The following is a 14,949-nucleotide window of genomic DNA, read 5'->3' on the forward strand; positions in this document are numbered from 1 at the left end:
AGAGATGACCACTCTTCTCTTGTGCAGCTTACTACAGTGGAAACCCGTGAAGGTCAGCTCTGAGCTGGTTCCAAACAAAGCCTCATGTGATGGGAAGATGGTCTTAGCTGTGGGACAGGCAGATTGTGGAGGGAAATTCTGCTTTGGACAAGGTCTCTCTGGAGGAATTCCCTCTGCCTCCCCAACTGCAACCTCAAAGTGACCTGTAGTACTTTATCTTGTTGTAGTAGTCTGTGTGCTTTCCCCCGCCTTGTCAGTTATGTAATCTCAGATGCCTAGAATATTTATCAAATAGACAATAGGACACAGCTGGCTATTGTTAGATCTTTGACATGCATTGCAAATTTACATAGATCCCATAATAGGATTAAGTGGTTACAGCATAGTATTTTTATGAAAGTGTATGAATTTGTGACTGTAATAAAAACTCATTACAGACAAATACAAAAGAGAAGCAAAACAATTTAGGTTCTTTCTCATCTGAAAATAGTCCTTGAGGTATTTTGGTCACACTACCCAAGTCCTTTTCTCTATTTCTCCCTAGAGTGGTGGTAGATACATTCTTATTTCACATTCCAATATTTTGGGAACATTTGCCATGTTAATAGCTATGTTTTTGTGGTTCTGTTTTTCAGTAACTTCATTGTTTTTCACCTGTAGATCTATCATAATTCACTAAAATGATTTCCAACTTTTCCCAAGGGAAAACAACTTTAGTGAACATTTCTATCACTGAATCTTTGTGTTCATTTCTAAAGTGGTAGCCTTTGAAATGATTATAAGAAGTAGAATTATTAGTTTAAATACTTGGATAATGAATAGGCAAGCACATTTTAAAGATTCTGAACATGTCAATAGAAATGTCTTACCATCAGCTGTACTCATTTTAGCTTTAATGACATTTCTTTTAGAGGAGGAAGTTAGAGCTTTATAAAATTATAACATATTCTTTCTTTTCCATAGGAAAACCTGAATCCCTTGGTGGTTCTGAACTTATTTAAACGCATCCCAGCTGAAGACATCCCTCTGCTGCTGATGAACCCAGAAGCTGGCAAACCATCCGATCTGATCCTCACTCGGCTCTTGGTTCCCCCTTTGTGCATCAGGCCCTCTGTTGTGAGTGATTTGAAGTCTGGAACCAATGAAGATGATCTGACAATGAAATTGACAGAAATAATTTTCCTAAACGATGTCATTAAAAAGGTCAGTATTTGCCATTAGCCTTTTTTTTTCTATTTTTATAACATTTTATGACCTTTTATGGCCTTTTTAAGATTTAAGTTTTGTAGCATATCTATACCAAAATGACCAGGCATGATAATTGATCTGAGATGCCATTACTGAACATTTTGATCAGAGATTCTATAGAAGATCCTTATTGTGGGAATGGGGAGATACAAAACAAAAGGTGAAATTCCCATCCACTCCAGACTTTTCTGGCACCATAGAAGATCCAAGATGAACCCTTGAAACTAATTGCCCTGAGATAATCTCAAATTAGATAACAACAAAAATGAATTCTCTCTGGTTTTCATTCTGCCATGAGCATTATGCTTCTTTAAGATGTATCTGTATAAGTAGTGCAACAATGAATGAATGGAAATCCAAAATTTCTGTAAATGTTCATTAAAATTAATAAAACAAATTTTTTTGTAAACAAAAAAAAGATGTATATAGGATCAGAGGTAGCAAGCTTAGGGGGCAGAGAGTTCAGAGTGGAGGACGAGCAGGGTGAGAAGAGCAGCATTTCAGAAGAGCAGGGTGAGAAATGGCTGTGCAGCCTGAAGGAACGGTCCATGTTATATTATTCATGGAGACGCTGTTAAATTGATGTGTGTTTTGGTGTGTGTATAATTAGAAACAACAAATTTTTTTTTTTTTTAAAGTAAAAGTGACCGTAGAAATGCTGTTGTTTCTGTTGATTCTCTGCTCATTTCCAGCATCGGATATCTGGAGCCAAGACCCAGATGATCATGGAGGACTGGGACTTTCTGCAGCTGCAGTGTGCACTCTACATTAACAGCGAGCTATCCGGCATTCCCCTCAACATGGCGCCCAAGAAGTGGACTAGAGGCTTCGTCCAGCGCCTCAAGGGAAAACAGGGTATGTTTTGGACGAAATGTACAAGGGGTGAACTTTTGCTCTTGGTAATTTTTTTTCCTTATTTTTATTGATATGCATTTAATTATTCATTCATGTACATAGTGGGGGGTGTCAAACTTTTCCTTCATTGACATGTTTCATATAATCATTCCCATACATTGTGTTTTATAAAAGTAATCACCATTGGGTGAATGTCCACCATTACCCTGTCTTTTCTGGTCCCTTCTGAATCTTTGCTTTAGCCCCTCCCTTCACCCACCAAATTGTTTGACCTGTAATTTCTCCCGCCCATCCTTACCCTTCTCCCATCCCATCCTCTTTTGGGCTCCCCATACACATTTTACTAGTTTTCCTCCTATTTTTACAATAATGGTCTTATTCAGTACTTGTCTTTATGAGATTTAGTTTACTCAACATAATACTATTCAGTCTTTCCCAAGTTAAGTAGTCTTTTTCAAAATCATCACACTGGTAAAAGGTTTTTTTTAAGACTATGCATTCTTGTAAGTGGTATAGCACTGGTCTGTCCATTTTCTGTACAGTGATAACTTGTAGTTGCTGTGATGCTGAGCACTGTGACATCGATCTGTCAAAAACAATAATGGTTACCTATGGTGGACAGTTCTGTTGTGTTCTGTTGTACATAGGGTTTTCAGAAGCCTGCTATTTTAGAAGTGGATGGCCAATCTTCTTCCTAGTCTGTCTCAATGTGAATGTTCAGATTTAGAGAAGTATCAGACCAGCAAGTTAAAGGTATATCCCTTATTGCGGAGTTAACTTTAGTGTCAGTGTTGTCCCTGCCTTTCTCACACATGTCTTTACCCACTTATTTCCCTGCTCCACCATCCACCAGGATAACCCATCCACTTCTACCCCCTCCCTTCACATCTATCTCCCTTTGACCAGCCCTCCATCTAATAACTTATATATGAAGTTCCATGGCTTCTGTGATTCCCAACACATCAGCTGATGGTAGTTCCTTATGTTGGGATCAATGTCTCTGAAGTTTAGTCGTAATGTTTCCCGAGCAAAGTTGATGCGTCCTGTAGAACTGGTATTGAGAATATCATGGACTGCTAGGAAAACAAACAGATTTGTCCTGGAAAGGGTTAAACCAAGTGGGTCCTTGGAGGCAAGGATTCTGAGACTCCGTCTAACATACTTTGGACATGTTGTGAGGAGAGACAGGTCCTTGGAGAAGGACATCTTGCTTGGGAGGGTGGAGGGATGGCGCAGGAGAGGAAGGCCATCCATGAGGTGGATTGATTCAGTGACTGGGATAATTGGGATGGGAGGATGGGAGTGTCGGAGACAGTGCGATTGGCACAGGACAGAGCGGAGTTTAGGGCTGTTGTGCATAGGGTCGCTATAAGTCGCAAGCGACTCGACGGCACATAACAACAACAACAACAATGTTGGACAGTGTTTAGTGGAGATCCCCGATTAAAACAAGCTTGGAAGCAGGAATGGCACCCACTTCTGAAATAGCTTGCCTCCAGAAACCCTATGAACTTGGAAAAAAGTTAAAAGTTAAAGTAGTGTTCAGGTCTTTTGTTCATAGGGTCGCTATGAGTTGCCTATGACTCAATGACAATTAACAACAGCAACAGTAGTGACATAGTATATATTGCATATTGGACTGCTAACTGAAAGATCAGCAGTTCAAATCCACCAGCCCCTCCTCAGAAGAAAGATGAGGCACACTGCTCTCACTAAAATTTACAACTTTGGTTGCCTGATGCAGCATCCCCGCGAGTTGAACTTGACTCTACAGCAGTAGAGTTGGAGATTATGTGCAGCTCTTCTCACTGGGGATCAGAGCCTTTCTTCAGTTCGCTGTCATGTTCTATGCCATTGGGTTCCATGACATGCTTTCCTCTTTTTAGGTCGATTTAGAGGCAATCTCTCAGGAAAGAGAGTTGATTTTTCTGGCAGAACAGTCATCTCACCAGACCCCAACCTCCGCATTGATGAAGTAGCCGTGCCAGTTCATGTGGCCAAAATTCTAACTTTTCCTGAAAAAGTAAGCAGTATCCACCTACCTTAGGTTCTCATTTTGAATGAATACTATTTAATTTTGATAAATACTATCCTGATGTTCTTAACAACAGAATGTAAAGTCTCCAATAGCCCATACAACCCATAGTTTGGTGTGTGTGTGTGTGTGTACCCAATTTTTGTACAAATTTCAAATAAAAAAAACTGAGTAATGAGGCTTGATTATGTACATAATACCTATAACAAAATCACTGTTATGTGTATTTTTATGCATATTTGTATTTATATGTGTACAGTATGTGTGTGTGTATATATATATATACATATATATATTACATATATTGTGTTCTGAAATTTTTTTCAATTAATGATGTTTTGAATATGTTTCTTTGTTGATTCATACCTCTTGTTTTAAAATGAGCTCTGGTGGGTCAGGAGTTTCATTGCTAACCCAAAGACAGGAAGTTAAAATCCACCAACTGTGCCTTGAGAGGACAAGGGACAGTCTCCTCCTGTGTCATTTACAGTCTCTGAAAACCTGCTGGAAGGTCAGCCGTGTGCTGGTTCCAGCCAGATGGCAGCAGCGAGTTTAAGTTTTAAAACCATAGTCAATAAGTAAAAGTTTGAACACTAAAAAATGTTTTTGGTGAAAATATACACAGGAGAACATATTTCTGCATGTAATATTCAAAGGCATTGATTATTCTCTTAAGTTATGTAATGATTCTCGCTACTTTTTCTGAATTACCATCATAAAATAAACTCACTTCTTTTAATCTCTCATCTTAACTTTCGAGTTGCTGTTATCAGCTAGATGCTATGTAATTCTTTAGAAAAACACAGTGCCCAGAGCAAACATTATATTAAAGACGCTAAGCTATTGTAACAGTTCCTTAGATTCATTATATATAGTAAAGTTTTTACTTAGCTCTGGTGGCATAGTGCTGCCAACCCAAAGGCCATGACTCAGGGGTGGTTCAAATCCACCAGCAGCTCTATGGGAGACGGATGTTCTGACTTGATAGCAGTGAGTCTGGAGTTAATTTTTTGTTTAAGATTTAACGATTATCCCATGGTAGTAGGCTCAGGGAGAGGCCCTCCTGCCTTACTGGCTCTGGAAAGCATAGATTGTCATGTTAATTTAAAATTCTATTACATAATTCCTCCTCTGATGAACATTCTTGTGTAGATTCTTTGGTCGAAGCATTTTGTACTGCTAGTCAGGAATTAAATAGTTGTCTGGTCTCATTGGAAAAGGTTTCAGGGAGGCAGTTCGGTCTGACCATTTTGAGGCTAATAGCAGTTGCTCACTGAGAAGTAAGTGCACTAGCTTGCACTCAGTTCCTACTCGTTCTGAGTGTAAAATATTATTCACAGTACTTACTTTTCTTCTAATGGATCTTTATAGGTGCAGGTATGTTAACAGGGAATATTGATTGGCCTTCCCCTTGAGATGCATTAGGTGTTTGGGTGCCACGCGTGTGCCGTGTCCTTTGTGGAATTGCTGATGATATCCGGAAGCCTCTTCCTCTGAAGTGGTGTTCCATGAGCCTGTTGTCCAGGAGGTTAGAGAACACCCATAGCCTGAGAACACCCATAGCCTGTGCAAAGCATTGCCCAGATGTTGCTTTCACAGCTTTTAAACATCCAAAGTGTGTGATAAGTAATTACTCTGGAAGTTACTGTTTCTGTGATCACAGAATGAGTCCTGGGAGGTCCCTATAGATGAATCCTACCCACTCATTTTACTGTTGGTGAAGCCAAAGTTGAGACTGAAACCTAGGCTTCTGGTTGCCACTCCATCCTGTCCATCATCCCTGCCTGTGGACCCCAGACTGCAGGATCCCCAGGGTTGCCTCTCTTGCTATTACAAGATTCTCTTTATAGAAACTTAAGACCCTCAGTGAGATGGATTGATACATGACTGTGTGTAACAGCATTTAAGTATATCAGAGATGATGAGGATGGCACAAGATAGGGTTGCTTTGTATCATATTTGATTCAGTGGAATCTAACATGGCTGTTTTCTTTTTATTGCGATCCTGTAGGTGAACAAAGCAAACATCGATTTTTTGAGGAAGCTGGTTCGAAACGGTTCTGAAGTTCACCCAGGAGCCAATTTTATTCAGCAGAGACATACTCAGATGAAAAGGTAAGGCTTTCCTGTCTGATTACTTAATAGTCTTCATGGTAAAGTTCATTGTTAACTATGCTCAGCTACAGAGTGCAGTCTTAAAAACACTTTATGGTGATACACTTTGGCATGTATAAAATAATCTGTTACATTGCAGTGAGCCCCTCAGTATATGATTGCTTTATTGGATCGTTGAAAATCAATGTAGAGATCAGTTTGCTCACTCGCATTTAATGTTATTGAGTCTTAAGTGGGCAAAATATATCAGGATAAGAAAATTGATCACCTGGTTATTCTGGGCTCTCAGGGATGCCATTGATGCACACCTAATCCAGGAGCATGCATCTTTTCATAGGGATTTTTATCAACAGTCATGTGGTACAAATGGATGCATTGCTGCATTTCATTGCTTCTAAAACATTCTGTTTATAATTTAACATTTCAGCAATTGGACTATATTTCACAATTGATATACTGTGGTTTAATTTACAACCTTTTTCCTTTATTTTGGTGAGACATCAAGTAATGATAGGACTTACAAATGCAAACATCCTCATTGCATAAAGTAGGTTCACATTAAAGATCAAATCATGATTCAAAGAGGGAGTACGTGGTAGGAAACTTGGCTCTCAGAGATCTTGTTCCTTGTTGCTCTTGAAGGTTTTTGAAGTACGGGAATCGAGAGAAGATTGCTCAGGAGCTCAAGTTCGGCGACATCGTGGAGAGACACCTCATAGACGGGGATGTGGTCTTGTTTAACCGGCAGCCCTCACTGCACAAGCTGAGCATCATGGCCCATCTGGTGAGTCCAACCTGCTGGCTTTCCATCACACACGTTTGCTCTGCCCGCTCACTGCTGAATTTTGGATTCCTGAAATAAAAATTTGCCATTCAGCTCTGATTTTCCTAATCTTTCATCTCCCTGTCCTCTCGCTAGGGGTTTGGTTGAGTACCCTTTCAGTGTTTTTAATATTTTTTAGTCCAATATAAACACATATTCATCAGTATTCTTTACAGTACTCATACATAACACTGGAACAGAGAGAATCTGATTAGAAACTAAATGTAAGCTTAACCAGCATGATTTCTTTTGCAAACAAAAAGATACATACATGTATACATACATACATACATATATATGTTGGGTAAAAAATATGGAACAAATTTTTTCTAAAAAAAGCCTAGACTCAATGTTCTGAAAGAGATTGGAGAAGCTCCCAAAATTCTTACTTGAAGATAAGCGTCAGTGAGCTCTGGTGGCCTAGTGACAAGACGCTCTGCTGATAACCTGAAGTCGCACAGTTTGAATCCACCAGATACTCTGCTGGAGAAGGAAGGACAATCTCCTCCTGTGCCAGCTGGATCTGACTCCACAGTGCATAACATGGAGAGAAAAAAAGATAAGCATCTGACTTGGAACTGATGACATTCTGGGAGGCCACCTTTCAGCCAAATGCACACCTGCAAAGAGTGTAGACCTTAGATTGAGATAAAAAAACAGAGAGACCAGGAAGCAGAGAATGAGAACAGAGAGCCATGGGAGGGAGGAACGGAAGCATGCTGATGTTGTAGGGATTGCGACCAATGTTAGGAACCATTTCATGTCTGAATTGTTGACTGGTAAACTGAATTGCATGTAGACTTTCTCCTGAAGCACAGTAAAATGTGAAACCTACACACGTATGTATATATGTATGTATGCACGTACGTTGGTAGGTAGCTCTGGCAGGTAGTCTGTTGGGAGCTGTGTTGGTAACCCCAAAGCCATGCTTCTCTGGTGACTGTGAAGCAGAAGGATGGGCAGTCTCCTCTTGATTTAAAGTCTCAGAAGCCCACAAGAGGGTCAGCCAGGGCGTCAGTTCCCACTCGGAATTGTTTGAGATGCCCATGGCATAGCCCATAGGGGGTTGTGCTGTTGCCCCAAAGGTGGCACCTCTTTGGTGGTTCGAATCCAGTGGTGGCTCCTCAAGAGAATGCTTAGGCACTCTGTTCCTATGCACTTTACAGGTTGAGAAGACCCGCTGGTAGGGTCAGCTATGAATTGGTTCCAACTGCACGGAAGTGAGAGCGCTGAGAGAGCGCACACGCATATGTGCATGGGTGTGTATATATAGAGAGAGAAACTTAAACAAGGGCAGGAAACTGACCTTTGATTTAACTTGGCATTTTAAATAAGAAACTAACATGCTTAAAAGAGGTTTTGTGTGTACAATAAACACCTTAAATTTTATTTTTATATGTGATAAGAGTTTTGCAGCACTAGCAGATTTCTGGAGATTTAAGATGGAAATTAGGATTCAACTTTTGATTTATTGACTCTGAGAACCTCAAACAAGTCAGGCCCTTGCAGTATTACTTTTCTGGATTCAGTGTTTTGAATACATTACGTCAGGGTTTTCCTTTAGTACTGGAAATAGTAAAGAAATAGTTTATGCTTAACAAGTCCTGGTGATGCCATGCTTAAGTGACTGCCCGTCTGAAGCTTTGCACCTTGAATCCACCAGCTGCTGCTCCACAAGAGAAAGATGTGGCTGTTGGCATCTGTAGAGGTTCCAGCACTGGACATTGTGGGGCTGTGAATGGGAGCAGCTCAAGGACAGCTTAACAAGATTTTGTGCTTTTGAGGTTGGCTAATGTCCTCCTTTTCTGCAAGCTTTTGATTTCCTTTACAATAGTAACTATAAAATAGAAACTTGTTTTAAAATGTTAAGTATAAAAAAAGAATGTTAAGTATGTACACAAGTGAAAGGGCTAGAATCCTGAGCGATTTCCTAATGAATGGTGATACAGTGAACGCCCCTGTAGTGCTCCCCTCCAGTCACGGTTTTGCTTCACTTGTTTTATCTTTTGAGCTTTACCTTTTCTTATTTATGAACCCAAGTACTGTGTCTTTTACCCTACGAATTGATTTTACATCTGTAAGAAAAATACGTTTTCTTCCAGAACCACAGTACCATTGTCACACTAAGCAAAACTAATATTTGTTCTGTAGTATAGTTCAGCTCCTTGTCCATATTCAGATTTCCCTAGTTGTCTCAAAAATCTCTTTTTTTAGAGGTTAGTTTATTTAAATCAGGATCCAAACAAAGTCTCCATATTGTATTCGTTGTGTCCTCAGTCTGTTAATTTAGTACCGCGGTCCCTTTTCTGTTTACATTTACATGTACGTATGAACATGATGGGGTCAGGTCATTTGTCATGACGAGTATTCTGAATTGTCAGGATTTTATGTGTGGTCTTGTTTCTCTTTTTATTTCTGTCACCTGGAAATCAACTGGGAAGAGATGATTAGGTACATGCCCACCGTTTAAGCAAGAATAACTGATTGATGTTACTCAATGTTGTTTCAGGAGACATGTGCTGTCTGTGTATACCACTTTTACGTGTTTTTCCTAAATCTGTCATTCCCATCACATTTACAACCTTGAGCTCTTTTTTTATTATTTATTTATTTGTGTGTGTGTACTGTCAAATCGGATCTGACCAGTACAGGAGGAGATTGCCCCTCCTTCACCAGCAGAGCATCTGGTGGATTCGAACCACATATCTCTGGGGTTGCACTGCACAACCTCGAGCTCTTAATGAATCATTTTTCCCTTGTTCACTAGGACTATTTGCTTATTCATAATTATCACTCTTGAAAAGCAGGTAATATAAATGGTAATTCTTTTCTATATCAGTTTTGGGAGTAAAACATTGTTCAGTTACTCCAACTGGCTTGGTTTGATCGTTACTTGTTTGTTTTGACTTTTCCTTTTTCACTGTCATTATCCAAGCCTAAATTCTTACTCACTGTGATTTAACTTGCTTTTGTCATTCATCTTTTGGGTGTTCTAACCGTGACAACATGGGCCCGCCCCTTCCCACTGCCTCCTGTACAGAATTGGTGTTAGGAAAACAGGATTACATGGGTCTGATCTCAGAGCTGCCTGAATGAGTTCACAAGTGACATGCATCACTTAACAGATTATGCTGGAAATTTGTTTTCCGATCTGAAATGTCCAGTTTTCTAGGAAGCTGTATTTTAAAAGACTTTAGATAACTGACTGCATCCTTTTCCTGTTGTTGTGTTGTGTCTTCCAGGCCAGGGTGAAGCCCCACCGGACCTTCAGATTTAACGAGTGTGTCTGTACACCCTATAATGCAGATTTTGATGGTGATGAGATGAATCTTCATCTTCCTCAGACAGAAGAAGCTAAAGCAGAAGCCCTTGTTCTGATGGGGGTATGTAAAGTGTTGAGGCCCAGTGTTAAAGTTACTTGCTGATCCTTACTTAACAAGCAGAGGTGGGGAGGGGAGTGTGTCCTGTTTCGAAACCCACTGAACAGGAGAGTCCAGCAAATTTCTTCTGTTCTTAATACTAACTAGCGATAATATCACTTTATCTCTCTGTACTGATGCTTTCCTTTAAGCCTTAGAACACTGTCTTTGGAGATGATGGGACAGGCATACCTCCTTTTACTGCATTTCACAAATACTGATTTTTGTGGCAGCCTTGCATCAGGCACACAGAGTATGTCATTTTTCCAAAAGCATGTGCTCATTCCATGTCTCTGTCACCGTTTCATAATTCTCACAGCATTTCACACCTTTTCATAATGTTCTCGCATCGTCAACAGATTACAGCCCAAATTCACTGCCATCTAGTCGATTCTAACATGTGGTGACTCTCCATCATTTCTGAGGCTCTGTCTTTTATGGAAGGAGACTGTCTTATCCTTCTGTGGAATAGCTAGATACTGGATTAGAACTGTTGTCCTTTTGGTTAACAGTCCAAAAGACTACACAGTCAGATGACTTTTGTATGAACTGTGAACCAGAAAATTCATGTAGTTGACTTTATTATCATACTCAATGTATTGCAGTGGTCTGGAACTAAACCTGCAGAGTCTCTGCTGTTATAGATGCTAACTCCATCATGTCAGCATGTGACAGTTAGTGTCTAAAACAGGGGCATATTGTTACTTTCTGATCTGCAAATGTGAATTTCCAAGAGAATATACACACTTGTGAAAAAATACATTGTAGCAAGACTGTGGTACAGTATTGCTTATGATCAGGGAAGAAGTTGTTTTACATGATTAGATTTTCTAGTAGTTGGAACCCCCTTAAATACCAGGACATCTGAATAATCTGGAGAAATCCTTCTCAACATGTATAGTATGTTCCTTTTTCTTCTGAAACAACTGATTGAGCATGATCACTCTATATAATAGCTTTTATCATATTTTACTTTACACAAAGTTCAGGAATGCCCATGAAATATTGGAGGGTTCAGTGACAAGTGAGGTGGGACCCTGCCCTGCAGGGGCTTGTGGTTGTATTACAGGTCATACATGTACTGCTAGATGTGCTCTAGAACTTACATATTTTTTTGGTTAAAAATGATCAGTGATATACTTAAAGCTATTTCACTGTATACTTCAAAATGGTTAAAATAGTGAATTTTATGTTGGTAAATTTTAGCACCAAGAAAAAAATGTATTTTTTTTTCCTTTAAAGACTGTGCTCAAACTCCCCAGTGAGATCAGGGTAGACTTTGCTTAGTTAAACTCTGGACAGTTTCCCAAGAGAACGTTTTCTCTCCTTTCCTGACTTAGCAGTCCTGCATTTGGTAGAGCATAGGTGGTGCCTGGGTAGAGCCTGGGTGACTGTCCAGATTACCCAAGAAAGTTTTCCAACATGCACCTGTCTCGATGCCATGCTCTCCACTCCCATCCATAGTCTGCTTGCTCTCACTCCTCACAGTCTTATCCACAAGCAAAGGAATAGCCAGAAAGTGTAGCATGAAGAGGTGATCCAGGTGAGCAGCAGTCCCTACCCTAGATCAGGAGCACTGCTGTGATGAACAGCTCAGGAGGAGACAATCACAAGTCTCCACTGTGAGGACCTTCCCTCTGATAAAGGATGTCCAGGTAACCCATAGTGCACATGACACCTTCTTGCTCGCTGGTGCTCAGCTTGTGATCATTCTCTGTTAACTGGTACCCCTTTTGCCCAGTACTGCACTTCCTAACGAGTTAATTTCTTCTGTGAGCTGATTGCTGCTAGAATTTAATGTCTTAGACAAAACAGACATCATTCTGTAGAATGGAATTGGTCGACATTAGAGGAATCCGAGTTCTCCCCATTCATGGACATGTATTTCGTTGAGAAAGTGAATTTATTAGTAACACCAGTGTCTTATATTTGTAGTATTGTTTATGTGGTTCCATAACCAGTGTACTCACTGTTTCATTTTAGTTGTGGTAATCTTGCTGGTATTATTTTTGCTCTGACAGATAATACTGGGAGTGAGAAACAAGCTGAGAACAAGACCCTGGACTCCTTTCCCTAGCCTCACTTTCTTTCTTCTTCCCTTTATCTGTTAATAACAAAAATTCTTGTTTTGGTTTTTGGAACTGCATGACACATTCAGGAATCGCTAACCTCTTCTGTTGTTTTTCTTTCAGACTAAAGCAAATCTTGTCACCCCACGGAACGGGGAACCACTGATTGCTGCTATCCAGGATTTTCTGACAGGTGAGTTTGTGATGTTACTCAGAAGGAGACATCTATCTGGGTTCCAGTGATTGTTATAATGGACACCGTGACAAAGTCTTTAATTGCCATATTTTGGTGTTTGCTAAGTTTAATTTTAAACCCACTTGAGATATTTTTGTTGGCTGATTATTCATTTCTTCAGCAAGTGTGTGTTGAGTTCCTGCCATGGCTCAGACATTTCTCTGGGGCCTGGAGATAGATACCAAAGCCAGAACACCAGTTGCCACCAAATTGACTCTGACCTCATGTATGTGAGTAGAGCGGCACGCAGTTTGGTTTGCAGTGGCTGGCTTCAGCAATGTGTCTGGTTGTACTAACCGCCAGTCTATTGGGCATCAACTGAACAAGTTAACCGTTCTACCACCACACCCTCCTCACTGGTGTTCCAGCCATGAATAGAAGAACAAAGTCCTTTGTATCTGGAGCTTAGATTTTCATTGGAAGAGAGAACCAATAAACAGCTATATGTCAACTCACTATTTTAGTAACACCTTCCATTCATTTTTAAATGTTTATCGTGGGTTTCTTTATTTTATTTTTTTTAAACTCTCTTAGGTGCCTATCTCCTCACTCTCAAAGATACTTTCTTTGACCGAGCCAAGGCTTGTCAAATCATTGCTTCAATATTGGTCGGCAAGGATGAGAAAATTAAAGTTCGCCTTCCACCCCCTACGATATTAAAGGTTTGTGCATTAGAGGTGTGTGTGTTTGTATACATACTCATGCAGTTAGTATAGCTTGCTGGTGCCTATAAACTGAGTTTGAACTCTACCAGGTTGAGTGTGATCGTGCTACAGTCAGCTTACTGAATGAAGGGTGGTAGAAACCCTGCTCTCCAATGAATACTCTGGCTTCCTTTCCCTCCTTCAGCCTGTCACCCTGTGGACTGGAAAACAGATCTTCAGCGTCATCCTCAGGCCTAGTGATGACAATCCAGTGAGGGCCAACCTCCGCACCAAGGGCAAGCAGTATTGTGGCAGAGGAGAAGACCTCTGTGTCAATGATTCTTGTGAGTTCCATGAACTGGGTTGGGGAAGGGGACGGTGCAGGAGAAAAGCAGAAGGCCAATTGGCTTTGTTGGTACCTTTCCTTGGCAAATAAAAAATCCAGTGTTTGTTAAAGTCCTTAGGCAGGAAGTTTACATCTCCAGAAACTAGCTGATAATGGTCCTCTCAGATATAATTTATCCTTTCTCTGAAAGATAAGCTTGTCCACATGTGATCTAGTGGTTAGAATCTTCTCTCACTATTTTGTTTTATTCACCTTTGTTTCTAATTTTATTCCCAAGCTGCTTCAGTTTAATTAGCTGCAAAGAATTAATTATATTTAAGTGGGAATTTAAAAGAGTTGCAATGTCCAAAAGGCCTGGGCTTAAAAATATTAGAGATCTAAATTTTATCAGATAGTTTTATAAACAAAACAATCTTATAAAGCAGTCATAATGTAAAGTAGCAGCTTGAGGTAACTTCTTCAGGTTTATCTTCTTCAGAAGTTGACCCACATCAGTTGGCCTCATTCTTTGAAGCTTCATCAAAATTTTCCAAAAGATCTGGACCTTCATCATCGTCGTCATTATCTTCTCCAGTAGCAAGTGGTGCTTTTCCATCCACAGATTGTCTGGGCGGGCTTCAGCCTGTTTTCTTAAACTGCTCAGACTATCTGCACCTAGCAGGTGTGAGACTGGGTAGCATTTCTGTCTGCTGCTGTGTATCAGCATGGTCGGAATGGTGAAAGGCTTCATTGCAAGAGATGCCTAACTTTAGGATTGTTAAAGTGGATCACTGTTCCTTGATTTGTAAACATATTCACCTCTTCAGTCCCAGAGATTGTTTACTCCTCATTTCTTAAAGTAGAACTGAAATTTTTTGTCATCTGCAGAGGGCCGCGACGGCTCGCCCCAAGCCAGGGGCCGAGGGTAGCCCGCCCCAGGCAGAGGGCCGCCATGGCTGAAGTAGTCTTTTTTTAAAAAAGAAGAAGAAAAAGTGTGTGTGTGTACCATCAAATTGGATCTGACTGGTACAGGAGACTGCCCCTCCTTCTCCAGCAGAGCATGAAGTAGAGTCTGGGTTCCCCGCCCCCCGCCCCCAGGTGCCTGTCGGGGCCTGGGTTTCAGCTGTCCACACCACAGCAGTGGACAACGAGCTTAAAGCCCCTGATAGCTCTGGGTGCTG

At 40.5% G+C, this 14,949-nt stretch overlaps 1 protein-coding gene across 1 annotated transcript in view; it reads left to right on the top strand.

The window, feature by feature from the left end:
* POLR3A (polymerase (RNA) III (DNA directed) polypeptide A, 155kDa) overlaps positions 1-14,949 on the top strand; it is a 96,736-nt gene that overhangs the window by 8,536 nt on the left and 73,251 nt on the right. Inside the window, exons 6-14 of the mRNA XM_006887560.1 lie at positions 964-1,203; positions 1,941-2,103; positions 3,990-4,126; positions 6,150-6,253; positions 6,896-7,037; positions 10,319-10,459; positions 12,688-12,757; positions 13,334-13,461; positions 13,649-13,787. Of these exons, the coding sequence (XP_006887622.1) occupies positions 964-1,203; positions 1,941-2,103; positions 3,990-4,126; positions 6,150-6,253; positions 6,896-7,037; positions 10,319-10,459; positions 12,688-12,757; positions 13,334-13,461; positions 13,649-13,787 (1,264 nt within the window). The remainder of the gene's footprint in view (positions 1-963; positions 1,204-1,940; positions 2,104-3,989; positions 4,127-6,149; positions 6,254-6,895; positions 7,038-10,318; positions 10,460-12,687; positions 12,758-13,333; positions 13,462-13,648; positions 13,788-14,949) is intronic.

The sequence above is a fragment of the Elephantulus edwardii genome, unplaced genomic scaffold, assembly GCF_000299155.1.
Source record: "Elephantulus edwardii isolate Elephantulus edwardi_28Jun2011 unplaced genomic scaffold, EleEdw1.0 scaffold00058, whole genome shotgun sequence".
Lineage (NCBI taxonomy): Eukaryota > Metazoa > Chordata > Mammalia > Macroscelidea > Macroscelididae > Elephantulus > Elephantulus edwardii.